General features: G+C 58.3%; 1 protein-coding gene across 12 annotated transcripts in view; it reads left to right on the forward strand.

Moving 5' to 3' along the window:
* Positions 1 to 25,254, forward strand: part of ABLIM2 (actin binding LIM protein family member 2) — a 132,714-nt gene that overhangs the window by 95,988 nt on the left and 11,472 nt on the right. For 3 of the 12 annotated variants that reach the window (XM_077136308.1, XM_077136309.1, XM_077136318.1), the window contains 7 exons: positions 1,646 to 1,747; positions 2,236 to 2,289; positions 9,139 to 9,258; positions 10,221 to 10,273; positions 11,138 to 11,270; positions 20,227 to 20,288; positions 25,068 to 25,122. In XM_077136308.1, coding sequence (XP_076992423.1) covers positions 1,646 to 1,747; positions 2,236 to 2,289; positions 9,139 to 9,258; positions 10,221 to 10,273; positions 11,138 to 11,270; positions 20,227 to 20,288; positions 25,068 to 25,122 — 579 coding nt within the window. Of the gene's footprint in view, positions 1 to 1,645; positions 1,748 to 2,235; positions 2,290 to 9,138; positions 9,259 to 10,220; positions 10,274 to 11,137; positions 11,271 to 20,226; positions 25,123 to 25,254 lie in introns of those variants that run through there. The other 9 variants (XM_077136312.1, XM_077136316.1, XM_077136313.1 and 6 more) reach the window with 7 other exon arrangements.

Raw genomic sequence — 25,254 nt, forward strand, 5'->3', positions numbered from 1 at the left:
TGACTCCCCCTGGAGCTCAGGCCCCTCCTCAGATGTGCCACCCACACCCCCACCCTGCCTGTCATTTCAGGGGCATCCTGCCCCACAGCACTGGGGATGTGGGAGGGGCAGGAATCCCGGGGTGGGCTGGAACCCTCACCAAGAGGATGGGTGGCAAAGTGGATGGGGCCGCAATGTCTGTGCAGAAAGAAATGAGCCATTGCAGGCCCCGAAGCCCGCAGGTGATGCCAAGGACACGCTTGGCATGGCAGTGCCAGCAAACCATCTTCAGCCGTTCTGGGGTCCACGCACACGAGGTTCCCCCAAGCCCATGCGTCCGTCACTTTTCTCCACCCTTGGGATGGACCAGTCTTAGCCACAGTACTGGGGAATGGGTCGTGGTTTCCTCCACCTGCGCCTGGGTGCACTCCCCCGGGGGCTGGGAAACTGCCCTGGAGGACTGAGTACTGTGGTCCCACAGGAGTCCACCAGTGTTGACTGTGAGTGGGGAACTCTGCGCCCACCCGTGCGTGAGCAGGTGCTCCGAGCTGGAGGCGGCAGCCCCGTGGGAGCCATGGCCCATGGGGGCCACTGGCCGTGGTCTCCTGCAGCCGCACCCACCCCTGCCCCTCGTGCTTTCACGCTGCCCTTGGCTCATTGTGCCCGGCCAGGCCACTCCTTCCTTGTTAGTCCACCATTTGGGTCCTGCCAGGGGCAACAGCACCCGCTGTGGACATCCTGTGTCACCGAGATGTCCCTCTGGCTTCCTCTTGTCTGGACGGCTGCAGCATGAATGGGATATTTCCAAAACTGCAGCGTCCACTCCCCTTCCCTTGCCACGAGGGCCTCTGGGGCCAACCGGAGAGGGGATGGATTGTGCCTCATCGATGTCTTGCTAAAATGAGATGCACGTGTCCTCATGAGAGTGATCAAAGCCATTGCATCTGTCCATCTCATCACCCTTCAGTCGGGGCCTAGGCAGGAGGGGGTCACCCAAGTGAGTGCAGCATCTGGACTCATGACTTGGTAATCCAACCTTGTTCGCAAAACGAAAATGTCAAATCCAGATGCGATAAAAAACTGAAGCCAGGGTCGGAGGTTACTTTCCATTTATTTTACCAAAAAAAGGCTTCATTTAGGAACATGGTAGCTGACTGATGGTGTCTCTTCTTGTTCTGCAGCTGATGACATTTTAGTAAATGTTTTTGAAGGGTAGAGGTTGGTTAATTTTAGAGCCTCCATCCTATTCTGAATAGCTATTTTGTGGATCCTCAAAGAAAGCAACATCTTAAAATAAGAGGACAATCAGGAGGGGAGGGTTAGGCTCTGCGTTTGAGACTCGCTGGATTTCCTTCCAGTCACAGCAATGATGACCGACCAGGGAGGGTGGTGAGACACTGCCCAACAGCCCTTCCCCCTGCCCGGCGAGCTGGCAGCCAGCCTAGCTCTTTCCAGGGAGTTTTTGCTGCTCTGTTGAATTCAGCCCAAGTGTTGGGTTAACAAGCCATGGGGCCTGTCTCCAAATATCCCTTCCCCGGGCGGGGGTCTCGGCTCCTCCACCAGGCAGGGGATGGGCTGGCTGTGAATAAGCCTGTGCGCTTGAAATGTTCTCCTTGGCTTCTGCATTTCCCCCTTTCACCTGCTGTCTTTGCTCTTCTGTCTGGAGGCAGTGAAAGTGGCCGGAGCACCCCCAGCCTCTCCGTGCTCTCGGACAGCAAACCTCCTCCCGCCACCTACCAGCAGGCCCCTCGCCACTTCCACGTCCCAGGTAGGCACCGAGGCGCCCGGCCCATCCTCTCCGCAGTTATCGCGAGTGTTTGCCTCGACCCTGCAGATATTGTGGGAGTCCCCGAGCCCCTCCATTGCTCCCCAAATCCTGATATTCTTTGAAAATATTCAAGCGCATTTGCACACCCCACAACTGCCCCATGTGCGAATTTCCCCCAGAGTCCCACAGACATGAGACAGACATTTTGTCCGGAAAGAGGGGCTGAACTGCCAGCTGCCCCCTCGAGCTCCCTCTGTCCCCGTCCCACCAGGGGTGGCACATGGCCGGCAGCACTTCTGGACTGGGTGATGCTCCGTCCAGCGCGTGGGGCCCGGGTGTCCATCACATGGGGGGCCAGGTCCTAAATCCGGCGATTCTGACTCTGAGTGAGGGAGCTGTTGATGACCAGAAAGGACAGGAATAGGGAGCATCAGGATTTGCTTGCTTACCCTCCCGTTCTCTCCTCTCTTCTCTTTCTCCTTTCCCAGACACTGGCGTAAAAGATAACATCTATAGGAAACCTCCCATCTACAAACAGCATGGTACAGTCGGATTTCCTCTTGCTGCCGTGTGCCTCCCTTGCATGCCTGCCCCTTCCCGCCGCTCCCGAGCGCCTCCTCCCGTCTTCTCCAGCACGCGGTGGCAGAGGTGCAGCGGAGACCCTTGGCAGGCTGCACGTTAAGTGCAGATCCACTGGCAGGCTCCTGCACAGCCCCTTTTCCTGAGTTGCCAGGAGGGGCGTGTCTGCATGGCAGTGCCTCTCTGTGTCCTGAACAGAGGCTGCGATGCAGCACCGGAGCCCGGGAGGAAGGGTTTGTGACCAGAGGGTTATGGCCGGAGCCTGGGTTTGGTGGCGTCAGGGACGCTGCGTGAGGGGCAGAGATTGGGAGGGACTGGAGTCGTCTTAGACCACCAGATTCATGCTGGCCCCTTGGGAAGCAAAGCAAACGAGATGTAGTCATTTGTTCCCTTAGTGGGAGTTTAAGACCTCATGCTTCGAGACGTTTCTGCCGATGGGAAGCACGGCGCTGCATCAGCAAAGAGGGGCTGGAGCTGTCCAGCAGCAAGGTGCTCCCAACCCCCGGGTTTCCCTCTCAGAAGCGACCACCACCCTGTTCCCTGGGCAGCTGCCTGGGACGCGGGGTGGAGGGGTGGGGGCAGCTCTCTGGGCCCCAGAAGCCAAAGGCTTGAGCTCTCCCCTCACTGGCTGTGCGGGGACTTGGGCCTGGTGCTTCCCCTCTCTCAGCCTCCGGTTCCTCCTTCGTCAAATGGACCGAAACCCGCCATCCTGCCCATTTCCCAGGCTGCTGTGGGCGTGGCCAGGGTGAATGTGGGAGGACCTTCTAAACTGTGAAGTGCGGTGCACGCAGCCGAAGGGACAGGAAGAGGCTTTTCTCTGCTTAACACTGTGTACCGTGCCCCCCAAAGAAACTGGTTCCATGCTACCAGTGAGATGAGAGATTTTGGGGGGCTGCCCTCCAAGGCAGCTTTCTGTGGTTTACCAGCAAATCAGTGGCCTGATTAGGCCAACAAGGTTTTCTTCCTTCTCCTTCGTTACTGCCTGTTCCTGCGAAGGAAAAGAAAACGCCTCTTGGGTTTTCAGAAGGCAATGACTTTGATCAACTGGAAGAGTTTAGCACACAGAATCCTCAGGAGGGGTAAGGGAGGGGCCTCAGAGGTCATCCAGACCAGCTCCCTCGAGTTATGAGTGGGGAAACCGAGGCCCAGCTGCAGGAGGGAGCAGTTGTGACAAGTGTCTGCCTTTCCAGAGTGGCCCCCATGCTGCACGCCAGCGAGGGAGGCTGGGGTCTGTGCACGTGCCCCTCTGGGGTGGACAGACTCCCCTTCATTCACGCCCATGCTGAGTCCCACACCAGCTCCCCACCATGTGGAGTTACATGCGTGGAGAGCCCGGCCCCTTAGGCAGGGCCGCAAGGCCGGCAGGCAGATAAGGGAATTGCTCACTGGCATCTGACCGCCAGACCTAAGACAGAAAAGGGCTTCAGCTTCAAGTCCTTTAATCTAATTGTCCGGTGGAGATTAGATTCTGCCATTTCCAGTGACCATCTTTGACTTTCTTTATTTAATCTAGGCATAAACTACCACCCAAAGACTATTTAATTCCATTTTGGCTGAACCCTTTTATCATTCTGGAATTTTGCCCTGCTATTTCTTTTGGGAAATAAGTCGTACAAAGGTACCTCCACTCTGCCCAGCATTTGACCCCATCCTGGGGATATATATGACTACAACGTGCCCCTACCTGAAGGCTCACGGGCCATGGATTGAGGCTTGCACACGGGCAGTGAACTCTCCTGGGCCACGTTTCTATAGAGGATCCGCGAAAATCGTGCCTGTTTCAGAGGCATTAGGTTTCCAATACTTTGGGTGTGTGTGTGTTTTCTCCTTACAAGATTTCCTAGAATATATCCTGTTGGGAGTGTGCACACACGTGTGTGCATGCATGGGTGTGCACTTGTGTGTGTGGGTGTGTATGCATGTGTTTGTGCATGCTTATGTGTTTAAGGCCCACGAGCTGCCCCCAGCTCCGTCTCAGCAAACTGACTACCAGCTGTCTCTGAGGGGAGGGCGCAGCCCTCAGGCTGGAGAAACCATTGTTTTCATCTCCAACCTTCCCTGAAACAAACTCTAAGTGATTTTTTGGTTTATGAGACAGTTTAATTAGTTTTAAGCAATATATTCAAAGAGTTTAAAACACGCTTGCTAATTAGTGCATTAACTTTTCAACGCTATTTTTGACTTCATGATTTTTTTAAAATTAGCATTACCCTTTTCTGCTGCCCAAGTCCCATTCCTGCTTTGGGATCATGGGCCTCGGCCGTGAGGGTGCCAGGCCTGCAGAGTCCCAGGTGGGTGGCTCGGGGAGGCCTCGGTGACGGGGCGAGGATGAGCTGGTGGGGTCGGGTGCAGGGCTGGGAACTGACAGCTCCCGTGAGCTTGCACGCTCCGAGGCTGGGGTGTTACACACAGACACAATCCTCTCTCCCTCTGAATGTCAGGGAACCGAGGCCCGTGTCAGGGAATGTCAGGGAACCGAGGCCCGTGTGGGTGCCCAGCCGCTGGCCAGGCTGGAGTTCACGCCCCGGTCAGCCTGGCCCCAGAAGCCCACTTGTCTTATTTTACAACCTTTAGGACCCAGCCGTATTTTCTTGTATTTCATTAGTTCCAACTTTACTTGGTTATTATTTAATGACTATTTTTTTTTAAAGGAAAGAAAAGAAAATCCTCCCTGGCCATGAAGGACTGTTGTAGGAAGGGCTGGAGAGGGGGAAAGGGGTGGGGGCGGGGGAAGGGGGGAAGGAGAAAGGCCTGGGGTTGGGGGGAGGAGGATGGACTGGGGGAGGGGAGAGGAAGAGGGGGAGGGGGAGGAGAGGAGGGGGCGGAGCAGGTCTGGGGCAGGAGGAACTGAAGAAAAGGGAGGGGCAGGAGAAGGAGGGAAGGGGAGATGGTTTGGGTGGGGGCAGAGCGGGGGGCCTTCTCCCCTTCTCGGTGCATGTCTGGGGTGCTGCCTGCTTCCATGCACTTGGTGGCAGTTGTGTCGGGTGCCATCATGAGTGGCTGGGAGCGTTCGCTGCTTCAATGGGATGGACAGGTTGAGACTTCAGCCCCCTCTGCGGCCGCAGCGCCGGGCGTGGTCCTCCTGCTTGCCCGGCCACACCCCCCCAGCCCTCCTCCCGGGAGGCGGGTTATTCCCCCCTCCCCCCGTGCAGGGCGTCAGCAAGCTGAGTGTCAAGAGTTGAAGGGACTGTCGTTTGCTCGTCCCAGGAGTAGTTGTTGGACACCCAGTGTGAGCGAGGCTGTGTCCCAGCAGGGGTGCCCAGGTGACCCTGAACCCATGGAGCCAGCATTCCAGAGGGTGTGCCCAGGGCCAGCAAGGTCCAGACACGGTCTCGGCTCCTGCACACATGTATACTCACACGCCAGCCCTACAGGCGCTGCACACATGCACACTCACATGCCAGCCCCACAGGCACTACACTCATGCACACTACATATAACACACACATGCATTTACATATACATACATTACACATGCATGCACACACAATACACTACACATAAGCGCTCACACTGCACACGTGCACACATGCTCATACACTACATATATGCACTCACTGAGCACGTTCACATGCTCTCATACTCTACACATATGCACTCACACACTGCACACATGCTGACACACTACACGTATGTACTTTTCACACTGCACACTACACAATGCACTCACACATGCCTGTACATTATACACATATGCACTCACATACTGCACACATACACATGAACACATGCGCACACATGCTCATTTACACTACAGAGATGTGCTCACACATTGCACACATGCACTCAAATATGCTCCCATACACTACAGCACTACACACATCATGCACACATGCTCACATACTGCACACATGCATACATGTACTCACATGGACATTCTCACATACACACACAGTAGACACACTCACATACAATACACACACTATACACACATACTATACACACACAGTGACAAACACGTACATGCATACACCCTCACAGACAGAACACACCCAGATTGTCACACGCACATACTCCACACACTACAATCACTCCATCCCCCCATGCTACACACACATGTTTAAGCACTACACACATGCGTGCACACTCATGCGCACACACAGACACAATCCTCTCTCCCTCTGAATGTAGTTCCAACTGAATTTGAGTTGTAGCCTGCTGCTAAGGGGAATAAGAAAAAGGGGCTGCTGTGTCTGCTCTTTAGGAGCTCCACCTGGCGAATAAGGACAGGAAAAACTCACACATCCTGGGAGTGTTCTAGGGGAGAAGGGGTATCTCTCTGGGATGAGGAGGGGGTGCTCCTGGGAGCCCTCCATGTCAGAGAGCACTGGGCAGGTGCTGGCCCTGGTTCTGGCAGCCAGAGCCCTGGTCTTGCTTCAGGCACTTGCCGACGTTTGCAGGAGTGATTCTGACCCTCCAGCACATGGTCCTAGAGCCCTGCAGGGACAGGCGCTGAGGCTGCCTGAGGGCTGGTGCCCCTGCCACGTTGGCAGATAGGGTCTACCGAGCTCCACTGACCCCCAGAAACTGTCCAGGGCCCTTGGAGCTTGGACCTATTGGTGCACTGGGCTGGCCTGTGGTGTAAGAGCCCCTCGAAGCCTGCCTTGTGGCACAGGGCCTGACCATCTGCGTCCCACTCCCTCACCCTGTGTCCATGGACTGTGTGCTGAGCTCCAAAGGAGCAGCACCAAAGGAGGCCCACGGCCGCCTGAGGCAGCCCTGGCACCTGCGGTCAGCTGTTGAGTGGAGAGGAGGCTTGTGCACGGATCTTGGTCGTGGAAGTCCGTGGGTGCCTCCCTGAGTCTCAGAACTGACACAGGCTTCAGGGTCAGACCCTCGGACGTCCCTATCACCAGCTCTGCGACCTTAGACAGTGGGCCTCTGTGTCCTCCTCTGTACGTGTGGTGCATGGCAGCGATGATTCCCAATTAACACATCTAACAAATGTCAGCGAGCCCTCCGCACAGGGCCTGCCTGGCTGTAAGATGCTAGGTGACTGCTCAAATGGGGAATTCAGTATGTGCCCCCACATGCTGTGTTCTCGGGGGAGTGTCTCCGTGCTGACTCTGCTCCCCCCAGCAGAACGCTTGCTCTAATGTATAGAAACCTTCCCATCTACCTGTCGCCTCCACACCCCAGAGAGACGGCGGCACGTCTGAGTGTATTTAGGACAATACAGGGGCACAGTACACACTCAGTGAAGGGGAGGGATAAAGGTTGAGGGGCTGGCTGGAGAATGGAGGGTAGATGAAAGGTGGGTAAAAAGGTTGGGAGGATGAATGGATGCACAATTGGCAGAGGGAGAGATTGAAATGGACAAAGAGAGGGAGAGGGATGGATAGATGGTGGCTAGATAAGTGGATGGATGAATAGAAATGTAAATGGATGGATGGAAGGATAAAGGGATGTGGGTGATTACAGGAGTGGGTGGGTGGATGGAAAGCTAAAGAGGTGGATGGGAATGGATAAATGCCTAGTTAACACATGCATAGATGTTGAGGTATGAGTGAGTTGAGAGGTGGTGTGTGGGAGGGAGGGATGTGTGGTTTGATGAGTGAATGGCTGATGGATGAGTAGGTGCATGGATGAAAGAGTGAGTAGGTGATGGATCCAGAGGAAAATTAGAAACCCCTCACTGTTTAGGATGTCTCCAACAAACCCCCCCCCCCCCCAGGGCACAGTGAGTAGGTAAATAGCCTTGGGGCTGCCTTTGTGCGAGATGAAGACATACTCAGCTCTTTCTCTAGTTGTCCTGAATTGGTCTCTTTCTGATATCCCAAGACAGCATGATAAAAATCAGCTTCTGAGTTAGCCTCTTGTTTACTCCTAACTTGGAAGACCTATAACTTGAGCTCTCGTTCTGTCCCGGCGTCCGCATACATGATACCCTGTCATTGTCGCAGCTGGGAGGGAGGGCTACCCTTGTCCATTTCACAGACCAGGAAACCGAGGCTCAGACCCATGAGGGAGCAGGCCAAGAATACGAGGTGCCTGAATTTTCCTGTCCAGTCTCCCAGTTCTCATCAGTTCTGTGTTTTGGCCAACTTCTGTCCTGTAAGGTCCTTGACTTTGGGTCCAATTAAACTGGGCGTGCTGATGGAGCTGGTGGCGTCCACAAAGCAAACTGGGTAGAGCTTAGCAGAGCCCCCTCTCATCAGACTGGGGGTGGAGGGTGTTTTTAAGCCCTGACATGGCTCTGTAGTCAGAATGCGTCTGACCCAGCCTTTTGCCCATGGCCTCTGGGTCCCCATGGCCTGAACTCCAAAACCTAGGATTTCATGTCCCAAAGAACCTTTGGTCGGAGCCAATTAATTACTTTTGCACCTGCAAATTATCTCAAGTGCAATGATCCATTTTCTGGCCTCTGAGGGCTTTTCAGAAAGGTGGTCGTTAATTTTTATCAGCAACTCGGCTCTGGAGCCCTTTCCTGGGCAGTGCCCTTACATGTCCACCTGGCCAGTAACCCCGATTGTCCCCAGGGCTTGCCTGGTGGCTGCAGTCACAGCTGATGCCTGGCTAGACACAAGTGCTCCATGACACGACCTCGGCCAATGCAGCAGAGCCCAGGCCGATGGGTGGGCACCCACCCCTGAGCTCCCCACGCCCTCCCCTCTCTCTGTCACCACGCTCTCCACGCAGGCTTGTCATCAATCAGCCTCCGGGAGTAGAGAGAGAAGGGGGTTTTATTTTCACACTGAAAGCCGCTGTCTCTCCTGGAAGGAGAAGCAGGCAGCCATTGAGAGTCACGGTGAAGTGTCAGTGTCTCCAGGACTGAACTGCTCCGTCTTCCGTTTTGGCCTTATCTCATCAAGGTCCTGTAGCCCAGTCCCCAATTTCCAAGCTCTCGGGGCTGGTCTCCGTCCTGTCCTCGGTGGTGCAGGAGGCGGGCTGCTCGCAGAGACTGGGAGGCCCGAGCCCTCCGCTGGCGGCAGGTAAGGAGCCCAGCCTGGCACACCCTGCCCCCGGGCTGCAGCCTGTGTGCAGGCAAGGAGACGGCCGGGTCCCCGCCGCCATCCCCTGCACAGGGTGGGTGCTCTCGGAGGGCCCGTCCTGCGCTGACGCGGGCGCCGAGGAGGGTCAGCATGTCCTTGTGGGATTTTGTCACTGCTGGTTGGAAGTGAATGTCCTCCAGGCTCGGCGGCAGCCCCTGGAGAGGGGCCCGGAAAGGACAGGCTCCCCTTGCCCAGCCCTGCAGAGCAGCTCCTGCCGGCTGTGGCCCGCCCGGCTTCCTCCCTGCGGGTGCAGTGCTGAGGGTCTCCACTGGCCTCCGTGGGCTTTTCCCGGTCATTGGCCGTCCTGTTTTGTGAGCGGGGCAGGCAGGGAGGTGTGGTGGAAGGAGGGGGGACGCTGGAGACAGACAGACGCCCCGTGTTCCCATGTCAGCCCGTGCCACGCACGGAGCAGGAGCTCAGGCAACGCCCGTCACCCCCGAGCCTCGGTTTCCTGATCTGGGAATTGGTGTGAGCCCCCTGCCCGCGGGGTGGCAGAAGCAGGAAAGCCTGGAAAGTCCCCAGTCCCCTGACCCTCAAGCGACTCCACGGCTGGCTTGGAAGTTACAGCTGCTAAGGGAGAGCGTGTCCTCCAGGCAGCCGCTGGCTGCCCTGTTCAACTCTTTCTTCTAGCCGGGTCCGGCTAGAGGCTCCATCAGCCGTGGCTTCTCTGTCCTGATTCTGATTTAAGGACGACTTAGTGCACCAGTGCCTCAGGGCTCCGGGCCAGGGCTCTGCAGGGGTGCGGGGGCCGCTGCCGGCTTGGCCCTTGGCCGTCACTCGCAATGCTGACCTTTCCTCTGATTATTTTCCATTTCCAAGCCTAGCTGAAAAGTGGGGAACCGGGACGCGTGAACGAAGAATGAATGGCGTGTTCCCTTTACACATGGGCTCTTCCCTTCCAGCAGCAAGGCGGTCGGATGGCGAGGACGGCGGTTTCGACCAGGACAACCGGCAGGTACTGGCCAGGGGACGGGCCTCCGGGAGAGGCAGCTGTGGCTCAGAAGGGACCCTGTTCCAGCAGGAACTTCCCCAGTGAGGGACCTCACCTGCTGCCTTCTGTTCCTCAGGGGGCCTGTGGGGCTGGGAGGAAGAGAAGTGAACTGAGGAGGCAGTTTACCCGCCTTCTGCTGACATCTGGGAGTAGATCATCTGCCTTCTAAGTGCTGGTTAGGTGCCAGGCACCCAGGCTAGGCGGTTAAGGCCCGAAATGAAAGTGTAGGAAAGTGGAGTGTGTTCTTTGGGCTGAATGTTCTAGAACAGGTCTGGGCAAACGTTTTCCATAAAAGGCCAGGAGTCAGTATTTCAGGCTTTGTAGGTGGTCCCGTGTGCGGCAGCCGTTCACCCCTGGGAAAGCAGCCTCAGCCACGAGTGGATGACCGGGCCTGGCTTTGGGTGAGGCGTGTGCCCGTCAAGCTTTGTCTGCCAAGGCTGCTGCGGGCAGGATGTGTCCCGGGGCCCCTGGTGGCCCAGCCTGCTCTAGAGCAAGCCCCTTGGCCTGGCCTTTAAGGGGGGCAGGACTGTGTGTGCGCAGAGAGCCCCTGGCCGACTTGAGCAGCCTTGGCTCCCCCCACGCCATGTGTGAAGATACCTGGACCCCTCCACCTCCTTCCCTTAACTGCACACCCCCATCCTAAGTGGGTCGGTGTCATTTCCCCCAAATGCTCCGTGTGACCGTAAAGCATCTGAATAGGCCGTGCCGGGTGGCAGAGATTTTTATTTCAAGCTTAACTTTTCACCTGTTGGGTTAGAAGTAAGGCAGCTGCAGAGCCGTTTCCACCTGCGGCGAGCGTCCCCGCTGACGTGAGCCTTTTATTCTCAGCAGAAGTCCAGCTGGCTGACTCTAAAGGGGGACACAGACAGCAGGACCAACTCTCCGGACAGCCAGGCGTTGTCCTACAGCAGTGGGGCCGAGAGAGACCCTCTCCAAAGAATGCAAGGGGACGTTTACTCACGTGAGTGGTTCTTCTGAGCCCAGCATTGACCCATGGGCCAAAGGCCTCGTGGGAAACGGGCCCCACAACTCTGAGCTGGTGACCCCAAACCTAAGCCTTGCTTGTCAAAGCCGAGTAAGAGCAAACTGGCAGAAACGAGCGCACACCCTCTGCTGTCTGCTGCATCCCGCAGGACCAAAGTTAACTGGGTGGTGTGCTGAACGCTCGCCCCTCCGTCCCAGCTCCTCGCGGCCCTCCAAGCGCGGGCAGGGACGCAGAAGGCAGATCCGGCTCCTGGGTGGTTTGGGGAAGGGTTTCCCAGGCCTGGCAGGCTGGGAGCCCAGGACCCACCTCCCTGGAGAGGGCATGGAGCATGGTCCAGGAGGGCCAGGCCGGACTTGGGGCCAGGGGCCGAGCCTGAGCCCAGTCTCCCGTCACCCGTCCTGAGCAAGGAGGGTGCTGCAGAGTTGAGGACTCCATATCCTCAGATTTCAGGAAAACCAAGAGAATTCCTGCTTGACTCGCAGGAAGGGGTGCTGTGCAGGAGAATTGATACTGTCATTTTAAATGTAGAGCAAAACCCGGATACTTGGGTTTGTTTTGCGCGTCTGTAAATGGTAGGCGCTCAGCAGCACAGGCTGCAGTCCAGCATGTCCGGGCCCGCCCGCAGATGGACACTGGATCCTGGACTGTGCGTGGGTGGTTTTCTGGGAGAGGCTGGGGCAGAGCTGGGACACAGAGGCCGAGGGGAGGGACGGGATCAGGGAAGCAGAGGGAGGGTCAGGGCTTGGCAGCGAGCGGGACAGGCCGGAGTTCGGATGAGCCGTGGGACGTGCGCCTGAACGGCCATGCCTGAACCTCGGTCCCCTGCTGCCTGCCTCCCGGGGCCACGCCCGGCCCCCCAGCGCCCGCCTGGCCCACGGTGGATGCTCAGCACCTGGTGACTGGGGCTTGTCCTCACTGGTCCTTGTGACCAGCGGCCCAAATCACGGTCCCAAGGGCCCAGATGCACGAAAGTGTCTCCTCGCCATTGAAGAGGGAGTGAAGAGCCTTGGCAGTGTGGAAGTGATCACTCGTTTAAAATAACATGGAACAAAGACAGGCGTGTGGCCTCGTGTGTGACCTTTGCTAGCAGGTGCTCTGCACGCCTAGTGCCACCGTCATGCCCAGGTGGGGTGGGGGCTCTCAATATGGGGATCTCAGAGCTGGCACACACAGTGGAGGCCCCCAAAGCAAGGTCACACCAAAAAGAGCCCAAGGAGGCATCTTCTCCTGGAGGGAGTGTGGAAGGGACGAAACACACCCTGTTCCAGGGCTAAAGGCAGGGCTGGTCCTGGGATTCTCGCTGGGTGAGCCCCTGCGTGCCAGGCCTGTGTGTCACATGGGCAGCCAGCCGTGCCTTCCAGAGGTCCTGGCGGCCACAGCGAGCCCGTCCTCCAGCCCCTCTCTGCCCCTGGGCACCCACGGCCACCAGGCAGGGCACAATTTGCCTATGGGCCAAGGGCCATTGGCTTGGACGCAGGGCCTACCTGCATGGTTCCCTCCTTTTCCAAATGGCATCTGTGCTTAGCAAGCGATCAGTGCTCATTGCCCGAGCTCAAGAGCATCCTGGCAGCCTCCCCTGCCTGCTTAGCATCTTGGCAGCAGCCCTGGGAACCGAGAGCTTTCCAGATCTGAGCGTTCACGCGTCTCAAGGTGGACTTTTCCAGCTTTGGTCTGTCCCCTACTGGGTGGTGAGTGGGCTTCATTTGCAAGACCAGTGTGACCCTTGCAACCACCCCATGGCCCCTCCTTGGGGAGGCCAGCTGCAGCCCCCACCCCCAGGATTCCCACGAATGACCGGCCCGTGGCTCAGGCTGAGGGAGGAGCACAGTGCAGGGAGCTGCCCGAGCTGCCCAGGAGGACCTGTCTGTACTGCAGCCTGCAGCATGGCCCTTCTCTGGGCACAGCTCCCCCACCTGCAGGTGCAGGGAATAAGGCCCCCCTGGGCTTGTCCCGGGGCTCCAGGAGTCTGACAGGTGCAGGTACTTTGCTGGCTGATCACATGCCTGGAGGGCTTGTTTGCCCCCTTGCTGCCCCTTGCTGCCACATTCCCATTGCGAGCTTCGCTCCTGGGCGTGCCCAGGAATGCGGGCGTCTCCCACCCAGGGTCTCCCCAGCCGCCAAGTGCTGCGGCCCGGGCTGGCTGTGATTCCCGGGAGAGGCCCCCCAAGTACCAGCGATGCACATGTGTCCTTCCCGGGACCAGTGCTGCTACGGTGACTGCGATTATGCTTCTGCTGTCCCCTCGCTTCCCGCTGGTGTCCTGACATCTACATCTCCGGGCGGGAAACCCACTGTGCCCACCTGCGACTGAGCCTTCACTCCTGTCCTGATGATGCCGCCTCGTTTCCCAGCATGCGTGGGCATTGCAGCGAGGACCCAGGCTGCCAGTCACCCCAGGACCAGGTGTGGCCTCCATGCAGCCTCAGGAGGAGTTCGGGCGGGGAGGGGGACAGCACGCCCACCAAGGGTCAGCCAACCTCTTTTCTTGGGATTCCTTTGACCCTCACCTAGAACCCCCAAATGTGCCTCCACTGCCATCAGTTCCGTGTGCTCACAGCTTGCAGTGAGCAGGATGGTCGCGTAAAGCGAGGCTCACCCTGCTTCCACCTGTACCCCTAGACGCGTGAGGAAGGTAGGACTGTGATACGCAACACACACAGTGGGCGCTCAATAAATGCTTGTCGAATTGAGATGCGTTACGTTCAACGGGTATTTATTGAGCACCCACTCTGTGCCAGACGCTGTATTGGGTGCCGAAGGGGAGAGAGGAGACGAGAGCGGTGCTGTGCCGGAGGGCGCGCTGGGGACTGGGAGAGGCAAAGGGGGGGAGTGGCGGGGGCAGTGCACGCACGCAGCCTGTGGCACACACACATGCACACGACCCCTTCCGAGGGCCCGTCCCAGTCTCATCCCCCCCATGACACCACCCGCGTATCCCACCACCAGCAAATCCATCCTCCAGACCTCTGTCCGTTCCTCCACTGAGCACTGCGCCGTGCTGGACGTGGTGCGAGCCCGTGGGGAGGTGCAGGGAATGTGGCTCGGATGCCTGCAAGGCCGAGACACACGGGCCTGCTGCACCCACCCCCCAGGGCCGAGGTTCTCAGCCGGCAGAGCCCACCCCCCAGAATGATCTCGTCCTGGGAGGTGCACTGTGCCCCAGGCTGCTGCCTCCTAGGCCGCTTAGGGCCCTATCTGGACTGTGCGTGCCGAGATGTGCGAGTGACGCATGTGGTTTCTGCTCAGGAAGAGGATGGTGGAATGTTTTGTGTAAGAGAAGGACTGGAAGCCATGGGCAGTCGAGGTCTGCCCACACCGTGAAAGCCCTGGCCAGGTCAGGGCTGCCCAGGGGCCCGGCGGCCTCAGGAAGGTCGCAGCTCCTCCGAAGGGGACGAGACCCTCTCCTCCAGCCCCGGCCTGTGTTTGGTCAGCTGGGAGATGGGCTGCGTAAAGCTCAGGCTGGAGGCTGCAGCAGCACGGAGGGGTGGCCCCAGCACAGGCTGCTTCGCCTCCACGCCAGCCTGGGGCCGTGGCACCCCAGGCCGCCCTCCGACTGTCCCCTCCCTGTGGGGCCCCAGGTTCGACGGGTCGTGCTCATCTTTGCTTGTTGCCTGCCCTGCCCAGGACCTGGGGTGCAGTGGGGCCCCCGACATGGCCTCACTGCCCTCCACCCTGTGCTCGCCGCGAGAGAGGACCTAGGAGCCGGTGCCTCGGGTTCATTTTTCTCCTTTCCTGCTAGTAGGAAGAAAGGGGACTTGGGGCTTGATCAGAAATGGCTTTTCTCCATCTTTGTTCCCTCTGGACTGCCACGGTGAGAAAAAGTAGTTCTCACATTTCTTGGTCCATGCTTGAGAGAAAGAGGCCCCCTGACCTGCTGCCGGTCAGCAACGGGAGAAGGCCAGGCTTAGAGGCTGTGACCTGAGACCCCCTAGGGGTAGGATCTGCAAGCATTAGACCTGGGAGAAGAGCCTCAGAGCCATTTCCTCGTTTTGTGACAGAAAACGATACCCAGGAAGAGGCGTGGCCTCCTCATTCAGCAGACGTTTAATGGGGGGCTGCAGACTCCGCGCCCAGCTCGGCCCTAAGGTTACAGCAGAGGTCAAAGCAGAAAACCCCTGCCCCAGGGAGCTGGCATCCTGCCGGGGAGGGAGGTTTTGTGGGTGCAGGGAGCTGGCATCCTGCTGGGGAGGGAGGTTTTGTGGGTGCGGGGAGCGCAGCAGGGTGTGTGGGGAGGGGTGCAGCTTTGATTCTGGTGGTTGGGGGAGGAAGGCGGGACTGGAGAGATATTGAAGGGGCAGTGGCCGGACGCGTGGGTAGGTGGGGAGGGGCTCTGCAGAGAGAGGCGGACGGTGACGGGGGTCTTGGAGAACAGCAAGGAGCTGGAGTGGCTGGCACGGAAGGCAAGGGGAAAGCTGGGCCGCGGGGGCCATGGAACCATCTGGAAGTCTCGCTCCTGCCCCGGGAGGGTCTGAGCAGGACCTGACAGGCTCTGACAAGTGGGAGCAGGCAGAGCGGAAGGGGCGTGTCCCCGTAAGGCAGACTGGGGGAGCACGTTCCGGTCAGCTCAGGCCCGCACGCAGAAAGGGTACAGAGGCAGGAGGCAGGGTGGCCAGCGGGAAGTGGCCAAGTGGGACCAGCCGGAGGAGGACGAGGGTAGAAGCAGGCAGGGCTGGGGGCAGGGAAGGCCTTCAGTGCGCGACTAGAGTTTCTTGTGAGCAAGGAGAGGAAGCAACCGGTGGGACATTTTTGGGACAGTGGCCGGCTCTGAGAGGGACGGCTGGAGGCAGCGGGACAGGGCAGACACTGACACGGACGCCAGAAAAGTGGTGGGGAGGCCAGGGTAGCCCGCGGGGGGCTGGCGGTGGTGGAGGGGGTGCTGGATGGGGAGGGGGTGGGGGCAGGGGGTCCTGGTTCAGATGACAGAGGCACCAGCATCTCCAGATGGAGGCTGCAGCGCTGCGTTTAGACCTACTGAGTTGGGGCTTGAGACTTGAGGTGGAGCTGCCGCTCGGGCAGAGGGGGGCTGAAGGCAGAGGCCTGGGAGTTCCTCAGCTTCCAGGGGTTTGGAAATGCAGCCTGAACCCAGAGAGCCCGTGCATGCCCGGGGGCTGCAGCCACCCCCCAGTGAGTAGGGGGCTGTTTCCTGAGCTCACGTCCTCTCTCTAAAGGACCTGAGACCCTAAAGGGCCCCGGTCCATGGGTGTGCATGTCCCATCCACTCCCTATCTCATCCTCGCCCCCCCTTCCCCAACTCGCGAAATGCCGGAGGAAAAGAAAGAGAGGGAGCGGGCGGGGAAGCCCCAGGGCGAGGCAGGAGGGGGTCCTGGAGGGCAGCAAGGAGGAGCCGTCTCGGCTGGAGGGAGGGGTGGGTGGGAGGGTGGGAGGGGCAGTTCTGGGTGCTAGGCCGCGGGAGCTGGGGGCTCGGGGTCTGGCTGCCCTGCTACCTTGCAGGGGCTAGGTGGTCACCCAGAGCAGAGACCCCTAAGGGAGGAATGGCCAGCCGGGGCCGGTACCACAGATCTTTCTGGAAGGGGCTGGCCTCCAGCCGAATGGGCAGGTGCTCTGCCCGCTGCTCCTGTCTGGGCTCCCCGAGGTGCAGTGGGAGCTCAGGATGTCGGGCAGGGGACCCCAGCCAAGGGAACGATGCTGCTGCCTCCTGCACTGGCAGAGACCACCCTCCCCCTGCCCCAGCCCATTCAGCGAGCAGCCCTGGGACAAAGCCTGAGCTGCACAGAGGTGGGGAGCTGCCCGCCTCCACTGACCGGGCTTTCACTGGGGACACTGTGCTTTGGGCCGCTTCCTGGGCTCCCCTGCATCCTGTGGGCTTGTCTGCCCAGGGACAGACAGGGTGTGGCCTCCCTGGTTCTGTGGGGGGGACAAGCCATGAGAATGCCATGTATCTGGGTGTCCACCATTGACCCCTCTTAGGTAACCTTGTCCCCTCCTGCTCTGCCTCAGGGTCTTGAGACCCCCCCACACACATACAAGCTCTGTCCCCCTCCCCAACCAGGCCTTGGAGCTCTTCCCTTATAACCTTTATGCTCCTTTCCATTCCCCAGACTGTTAGCTGAGCACAAGCAAGCCCAGTGTGAGCCTCGGTGCCATGTCCCACCCCCTCTGTGGGTCCTCCTGGAGCAGTGGGGGCAGCCCCCCGAAAGCCTCATGGGAGACCCCTGAGCAGTGGACCTGGCAAGGGGGCAGCAATTCCCCAGGTCAGTAGCCCAGCTATCCTCTGGGCAGGGAGTGCCTGGCTCACTGAGGTGCCCCCTGGAAACAGGGAGGCTGTGTAGCAGGCAGCATCCGTGAGCACACGTGAGGGGTTGGGCAAGGGCTCCGGGTCGGAGCCAACCCAGTTTGAGTCCCTGCTTGTCACTTGCTGTGTGACCTTGGGCACAGGAGAAACCTCTCTGAGTTTGCAATCCCCTCATCTATAAAATGGGGCTGATAACATCCTCCTGGTGGGAAACTTTAAAGTGCTGAAAGAAAATGACTGTTAACAGCAAATTCTATACTCACTGAAAACATCCTTCAGGAATAAAGGAGAAGTAAAGATATTCTCAGACTAAGGAAAGTCAAGAGAATTTGGTGCAGGCAGACCTACCCTTAAAGAATGACTGAAGGAAGTTGTCCATGCGGAAAGGAAACGATTACAGAAGTCTTCGGACTTCAGGAAGGAAACAGTATTCGAATAGGTACAGACGGGAAAATGTGAGACCATCCTCATGAGTCTCTGAAATGGTGTTTGATAGTTGAAGCAAAAATGTGAACATGAGCAGATGTGGGAGCTCAGTGTCGAGAGAAGATATACGTGTGACAGTTGCATTCAAATGGCCGGGTGGGTAAAGCGATGCAGATGGGAAGTGGGTGACTACGCTTCAGGCCAAGTGATAGAAAACGCCTGGAGCCAGGGCGGGCAGGCTGGGCCCCGGGAGGTGTAGATCTCTCCCGGGGATTGCTGGACGCAGCAGGGGTAGGAGCACTGGTTTAAGAGCGGTGCTAGGGGACGAGGGGAGACCCTGGTGTGCATGGAAACAGCCTGGGGCGCTCGTGGAAACAGATCACTGGGCCCAAGATTCAGAGCTCTGACTCCGGAGATGTGGGATGGGCCCAGGAATCTGCATTTCCGGCAAGTTCACAGGCTCTGCTGCTGCTGGTCCAGGGCCTTGTCAGTCAGAGGCCCCCCGGGTCTCAGCCGCTGGCCCCCTGCAGTCCCCAGTCCCACCCCAGTTAGGAGGCAGGCTTGTCCTGGAGGCCCCCGGGACCACAGGGCTGACATTTTGTCCTGAGTCCAGGGCTGCCGCCGCCTGGCTGGGTGGGTGGCGCTGGGCCCTCCGTGCCTCTGGCCCCCAGATTCCCCTCCAGTGAAAGGAGATTCGGGCAGATGTCCATGGTCTGGAGGGGCCTCGGGGCAGGGGCAGGGCTGGGAGGGACGAGAGAACTTCCACCTCCATTTTAACCTGGGTATATATTGGGGTTCATGTAAGATTTAATTTAACAAGAAGATTCTTTTGGTAAAACCAGTTTGAGAACACCAGCCTTAATGTTGTAAACGGCCTTCCTGCCCCACATCCAGAACCTTCCATGGGCCACCCAACGGCAAATAAGCCCCCAAGGCAGGTCCCTGAGCTGAGTCCCCTAGGAGCTTTTCTGCACTCCACTGTGACCCATGCAGAAGTTCTTCTCTGCCTCACCCAGTCTGTTGGGAACCCCAGAAGTGAAGCACACCTGGGTACGCCAGCTCCTTTGCAGAGAAGCGTTCTGAGTGTTGTTTTGAGCTGTGCTGCCTCCCCTAGGGAGGACAGCCTTCGCTTTGCGCTCTGAACCCGCCTGGGGCCTGCAGCTTCCAGGAGCAAGCGTGGACAGCCGGAGCCCGCACTGCTGGGGCCAGGCCCAGGCTGGGGACAGGAGCACAGGCGTAGCAGGGGCGAAGCTGTTCTGGAAGGACCCGCTCGCTCCTGGGAAAGGCAGGCCCTAGCCAGTGGCGGCCACCCAGGGCAGAACACGCAGTGATGGGGCGGTGGGCACTCCAGAGAGTTCCCCCGCTGGCCTTGGGCAGCAGGGGCAGTGGCCAGGCTAAGTGGTAGGTGGGGCCTCCCAGCAGAAGCAGCAACAAGAGCAGACATGTTGGGGAGTGAGGTCCTCAGAGGGCGCAGGGACGGGGGCGCGGGGACCCCACATGGCTGCTGCCCCTGTACGGGTGGTCTCTGCTCCCTTGGCATGCCCAGACTCTGCCACCTTTCCTGTCCTCCAGAATATTCTGTGCCCTGACTGCTGAGTCTGGGAGCAGTTGCAGACCCTCCTGTGGGCGGATTGGAGGCCGCAGGCTCCTCGGCTGGCCCGGGGACAGGTTGGGGTGTGAGCAGTGGAGGGGGACCAGGTGGGCATGACCCTGCAAAGGCCAGCCCCACCACACAGCTCCAGCATCACCCCATCAAGGAATTTCAAGAGAAGCCAGAAAGGAGGATTTTCATGTGAAATCCCCCAATTGCAAGACAGCTCAGAATTTTTTTTTAAGTCTCCAGACCACACTGGGCTCTTGATTCACCTCCTCTCTGCCAGCTCTGGCCAAGGTTAGCCCGGCCCTACCCTGATGTCAGGTCCCAACACTGGGCTGCTCCTGACTGTGCCCCCAATTGTGTGACTTCGTCAGGCTGACCCTTCTCGGGGGCAGAGACACCACTTTCTAGAATGTTCTCTCCTCCCCTGGCACCTCCTGGCCTGGTGGGCGGCTGGTACGGAGGGCTCGGGCCAGGCAGGATCCGGGCTCCGTGGTGGTCCTGTGTCCTGGGCAGGCGGGGGGGCCTCACCCCTTAGGAAACCCCTCCCGGGGGCTGCCTGCCCTCCCCCAGCCTCCCGCCCGCCTTGGCAGGAGCCCCCCAGTCCCACCCATCCTTGGCCGTCCTGACCGAGCCCTGTGCTGTGTCTGTTTCAGGACCCCCCTATTCCAAATCTGACCCTCTCCCAGGACCCGGGAAGAATGGCTTGGACCTCCGGGTAGGTACCCGACCCCTCCCTGCACGCCGGGTACTAACAGTCCATCGTCACGTGCCTGAGATTCTTGACCCCACAGGCCACAGGCAGAGGCCTGAGGGGACCCTCTCCAGGTGCTTGCCGGGGGCCGCTCCGCCACCGACACTGCTTTTCCTACCAGGACCACATGAGAACCCGGAGACACAGCTGTCCTTCCTCCCCCCACCCCCCCACCAGAAAGTCCTCAGTCGGGGGGGTGGGGGTGCACCCAGCACCCCAGTCCTCCTTAGGGGGCCCCTCCTCGCTCAGACCCTTCTTCCGGTACCCAGCACCTCATCAGGCCCCAGAGGGGGTTCATTACCCCCTAACAGTTTCCTTACGGAGGCCACTCTGAGGCTGAATCAGCAAATGGGAAGATGTTCTTTTGTGTCTCCCGGTGGAGGCTGGCTGGAGCCCCAGTCCTGAGAGTGCATGCTCGGCAGTGAGGGTGCAGCCAGGGTGAGGCCGCGGTCCAGCCGACCTCGTCCCCAAGGCCAGGGCCGCAGGACAGAGCTGGGGGTAGCAGTGCTGCCACCGGTAGCTACGGGCGTGCTCGGAGGCCTGGACTGTCTCCCCATCTGCATCCTCTGCCGTGCCTGCCGCTGTGTCTTCGTCCAGGCCCAGCCCCTGGGGTCCTCCAAGCCCAGGCCCTCTGCGTGGTCGCATCTAGTGAACCCCCATCCCCACCCCCTACTAACTCTTTTTCCTATCCCGGAGGGGCTGAGTTGGGAACCGCATGTGGCATGCTCCTTTGAATCTTCATCCAAGGGGAAGGCAGGGAGGCTTGAGAAAGATGGGCTGAGGGCCACGGGACCTTCCAACACCAAGAATGCAAATCCCTGAAGCTCCAGTGTCTGGAGTCCCAGGGACAGCACAACACTTTCTAGAATGTTCTCTTCTCACCCAGAGCTGCTGTCCTCTGGCCTGGGGGCCAGGGAGTGCAGTGTTGCTGGACTGGGTCAGGCCAAGGCGTTCATCCACCCAAATCATGTCCTGCAAGGCTTGTCTTGATGGATGAAGAAAATGGAGAATGTAGCGTCTGCATTTTTAGTCTCGCGCTGTTGGTGCTTCGCCTGTGCACCCTCTAGGGAGGCCCTTTCCTTGTTCATGTGCTGGGACGGCAGAGGTGGTGCCTCCCGGCATGGTGTGGAGAAAGCCATGGTCTCCAGCCGTGCCACTGCCTGGAAGGGCGTCAGGACAGCTGGCCTAGACATGTGCTCAAGGCTGTCCTGGAATGACCGAGAGCAGGGTCTAAACGTCTCAGAAGGAAGAGTGAACGCTCACCTTTGTGAACGCGTTCCTGCTGCCAGCCGAATGTGGAAAGGAGAGTGTTAGAAAAGCCTGTGCGCCTTCCCGGGGAGACGGAAAGAACTAAATTTACCATCATGCAAAGAGGTTTGGCTTTTTACTTCTTGGGAGATGGATGAATATTGCTGCTGGCTTTACTTTGAGATTCTTTATTTTCCCCTGCTAGCTTCTATCTTTTTCACTCTTTCTAAGACTCTTATGTACAGTCAATTCTTTTTGTTTGCAGTAGTTATGCTGGATAGAGTTGCAGCGAATGCTGAATCAGTGAAGGGGAAATAAAGGGTAGGTTCATGGGATTCTCTAGTCACAGCATTTTGACAGCTGATCAATATATAACATTAGTTTACATGTGTTCCTGTTTAAACACTCCTTATAGCTTCTTCCTTAAGTCTACACGCAGTGATTCCCTAGCTCTGCCTCAGCAGCCTTTTAGAAGCCGCCCCTGCTGAACCCATCTTGAAACAGTATCACTGATTCAGAACGTCTCAGAGCAACCTTCAGCCAAAGCCTCTGAGCACACACGTAAGCTGGCTCATAAACTGCATTGAGGGGCGGGTGATTGGAGCTCATTAAATCAGACGTGGATGCACGTGCTCTGCTGATGGCCAAGAATGGCCATCAGAGCACCCACAGGTGCTACAGATTTTAGGGAGTAGGTGAATTTGCAAAAGTGGAATCGGTGACTAGTGAGGTGGGACAGGCAGGTGAGATCCTTTTACAGTGTGGCCGCGCAGCCCCGGGCCGGCCCTTCACTCTGGGGCTCCGCTGAGTGCCCGTCCACAGCAGACCAGTGCCAATGGCCTGCAGCCCCCCAAGTTATTCATTAGTTGTTTCTTGCCTTGATTTTATGTCCAGAAGGGATCCTGGGTGGCCTAAAGTAAAAACACGAGATGCAGCAAGACCGAACCCCTATTAGGATCAAATCACAAAGGAGAAGAGGAAAGTGTAAGAGAAAATTATATTAAAAACAAAGGGGGGGCCACGGTGACTCAGCAGGCAGAGCTGTCGCCTGCCATGCCAGAGACCCTGGATTGCTTACCCATGTAAAAAAACAAACAAACAAACAAAAGAACTTTGTGTAAGAAACACTGCATCAAAGTTTAGCTGTGAGCTTCCTAATAACCAAGGCAAAGAGCTAGATGTGACCAGTTGTAGGGCTTTCATTGTCTGATGGAAGGAAAGAAAGTGCATCAAGGAAGGCAGAGGTTTTCCTGGCTCTTCCTCAGGGAGGAATCTGTCCCGAGGTCCCAGGAGCCTAAAGCACAATATGCCTCAGAGCTCATCGCATGTCCTGCCCACCGAGTGGTTTCCCTGGCCACTTCAGCTCTCCTGCCAGTCCGTACTTTGAACAGTACACCGAGGCTGCCCTGGCACCTGAGAGGTCTTGCAGATCCTGCCCCCACCTAGAAGAGCGATAGTAGACTCCGCTTTCCCCGATCTGGACTGGTCCTGGGCTCCCCCTACCCCCAGAAGACGCGCCAGCTGGGAGACCTGAGGGAGCCTGGGGTGGCGGCTGGGCCTGGTTTCGAGGGCATGTGATGCACAAGGCCGGACACTAGAGGGCGGCATTGCTCCTTTGCTGTCGCGACAGGCAGGTGTGGGGAGCCCCGCGGAAGGCGGGTTAGCTTTGCTTTCTGCAGAAGGGCAGCCCTGAGCACACGGGGCCACGGGGTGCTTGTCAGCGAACTGGGGGGCGTCACAAATGAATTTTTTTAACTCCCTAGGGAAAGAATTGTTTTGTGACGGGGAAGAGGTGCAGAGTCCTGCAGAGTCACCTGGTAGCTGTGGTCCCATGGGCTATGATTAGAGTGAGGCAAGCAAGGCACCAACCAAAAAACTCAGTCATCAAGAGAAACATTTTAATGCAATACTTGAAAAAAATACAAGTTGATTCCAAAAAAATTCTATGATAAAATATGCACATTTTCAAGAAAGCCAGGCTCCAGCCCTCCACAGACACAGCTTACCCCACTGGCCTACCCTTGTCCCAGCACGCTGGGCTCAGTGCTTTGACAGTTCTGTGACCAACGATGTTCCCGCTTCCCTCTGGGCCTCAGTTTCCCATGTTTAAGATGAAGGGCGTTGTTCTCACTCTGCTCCCTCACTCTCCAAGTCCCTAACCACCTCCTCCTTCATTGTCTATTGAAATAAACAACTAGGTTACTGAAAGCGCTTTGCCCTGAATGAATTCTCATATAATAATCTCTTCTTGCACTGTGGGTCTCTCTCCATTGGAATGTGATTCCTGTGCCCGATTTCAGAGGCCGGGGCTAAGAGACCCACCTGGGCCGGACATGGAACTAGGGGCTGGGACACAGGCAGGAAAAAGGTGTTTTTCTCCAGGGGGCTCAGTCCCCTGTGGGTGGCACATGCACAGATGCCATCAAGTGGGACTCACAGGGCAAACCCCACCACCAGAAAAGTGCAGGAGCTGGGCCGGAGAGGGCTTCGCTGGCCCCGCAGGGTCTTGCGGGGGCTTGCCAGCGGCAGAGTCCCTCCGACGAGGTTTGTAGGAGGCAGAGATGGGTTTTGCGGGTGGAGAGACAGGAAGAGAAGTGCAGGCATTGAGGGATGTGATGAGCAGGTGAGGGAGGCACCTGTGACAGGTGAGGCTCCCAGGTCCAGGCCCCCTTGGAGTGTGGACCTGAGTGCTGTCACCTGGGGTGCAGCCACTTTTTACGAGTTTGTCATGCCAGGTGTTTCACGGGGGGCTCTGGCGCATTGGTAGGAGGTCCCGTGGCTTTCAGGGAGGCAGCCGGGCCCCCCTTGTGTTGGGTGTTTCGGGGTGGATGGACTTGGGTTTGGACATGGAGACCCAGCTGTACAATCAGTCGCTGGTGCCCAGGCGTGGGGAAGAGGAGTCCCTTAAGGTGGTGCTCAGCCCCAGCGAAGAGCGGTCAGTTTTCTCCCCCCTTGGACATTGTGGGGTGCAGCCTGTTCCTGAACACTGGGGCAGCAGGGTCTGGGGTCTGGGCAACTCCCTGTCCAGAGATGTCCATAGAACATTGCCACAGAACTGCCTGCTGCCCTGGTACAGCACTGCACCCAATGCAGTGTAAGCAAAGGAAACGGGGTGGCAGCCGCCCTCTGTTCCGTGCCGACTCAGAGCACGGGAGCCTGGGTCTGGGTGCTGCCTCCCAGGGTAGGCAGAATGTGACCAGGCAGGCAGGGTCCACGGAGGCACCCAAGGTGGCGGGAGCTGTGTGGGCACACCTGCCACATGGGAAAGCCAGCCAGCCTCCACGGACAAGGCTGTGCAGACCTTAGCTGAGGACCCTCCCTTCCAGAACCTTCCAGAACCTTCCAGAGCTGGGCATTGGAAGCAACTGTGACGCAGACACTCTCCTCTCCCCAGGCTGTGCGACGATCGAGGCGCAAGGGTGGGCCCTCCCCAGCCCTCACACCACCTGCCCCCACTCAGCCTGCCTCTGGCTGCTCTCTCTCTTTCTCTTCCAGAATGCCAGTGCGGCCCCTTGTGGAGCAGACCCGGATGCCAGCTGGGGCACGCGAGGTACAGGACGCGGGGACCCTGCTGGGTCTCTGTCTGGGGCAGGGGTCACTAATACGTCTCCAGAGTCTCTTCCTGAAGCCGCCGCCCCGGGCCTGCGGGCACCGGGCTCCCAGCGTCTCTATGGGGAGGGGT

Source organism: Tamandua tetradactyla, chromosome 19 (genome assembly GCF_023851605.1).
Source record: "Tamandua tetradactyla isolate mTamTet1 chromosome 19, mTamTet1.pri, whole genome shotgun sequence".
NCBI lineage: Eukaryota > Metazoa > Chordata > Mammalia > Pilosa > Myrmecophagidae > Tamandua > Tamandua tetradactyla.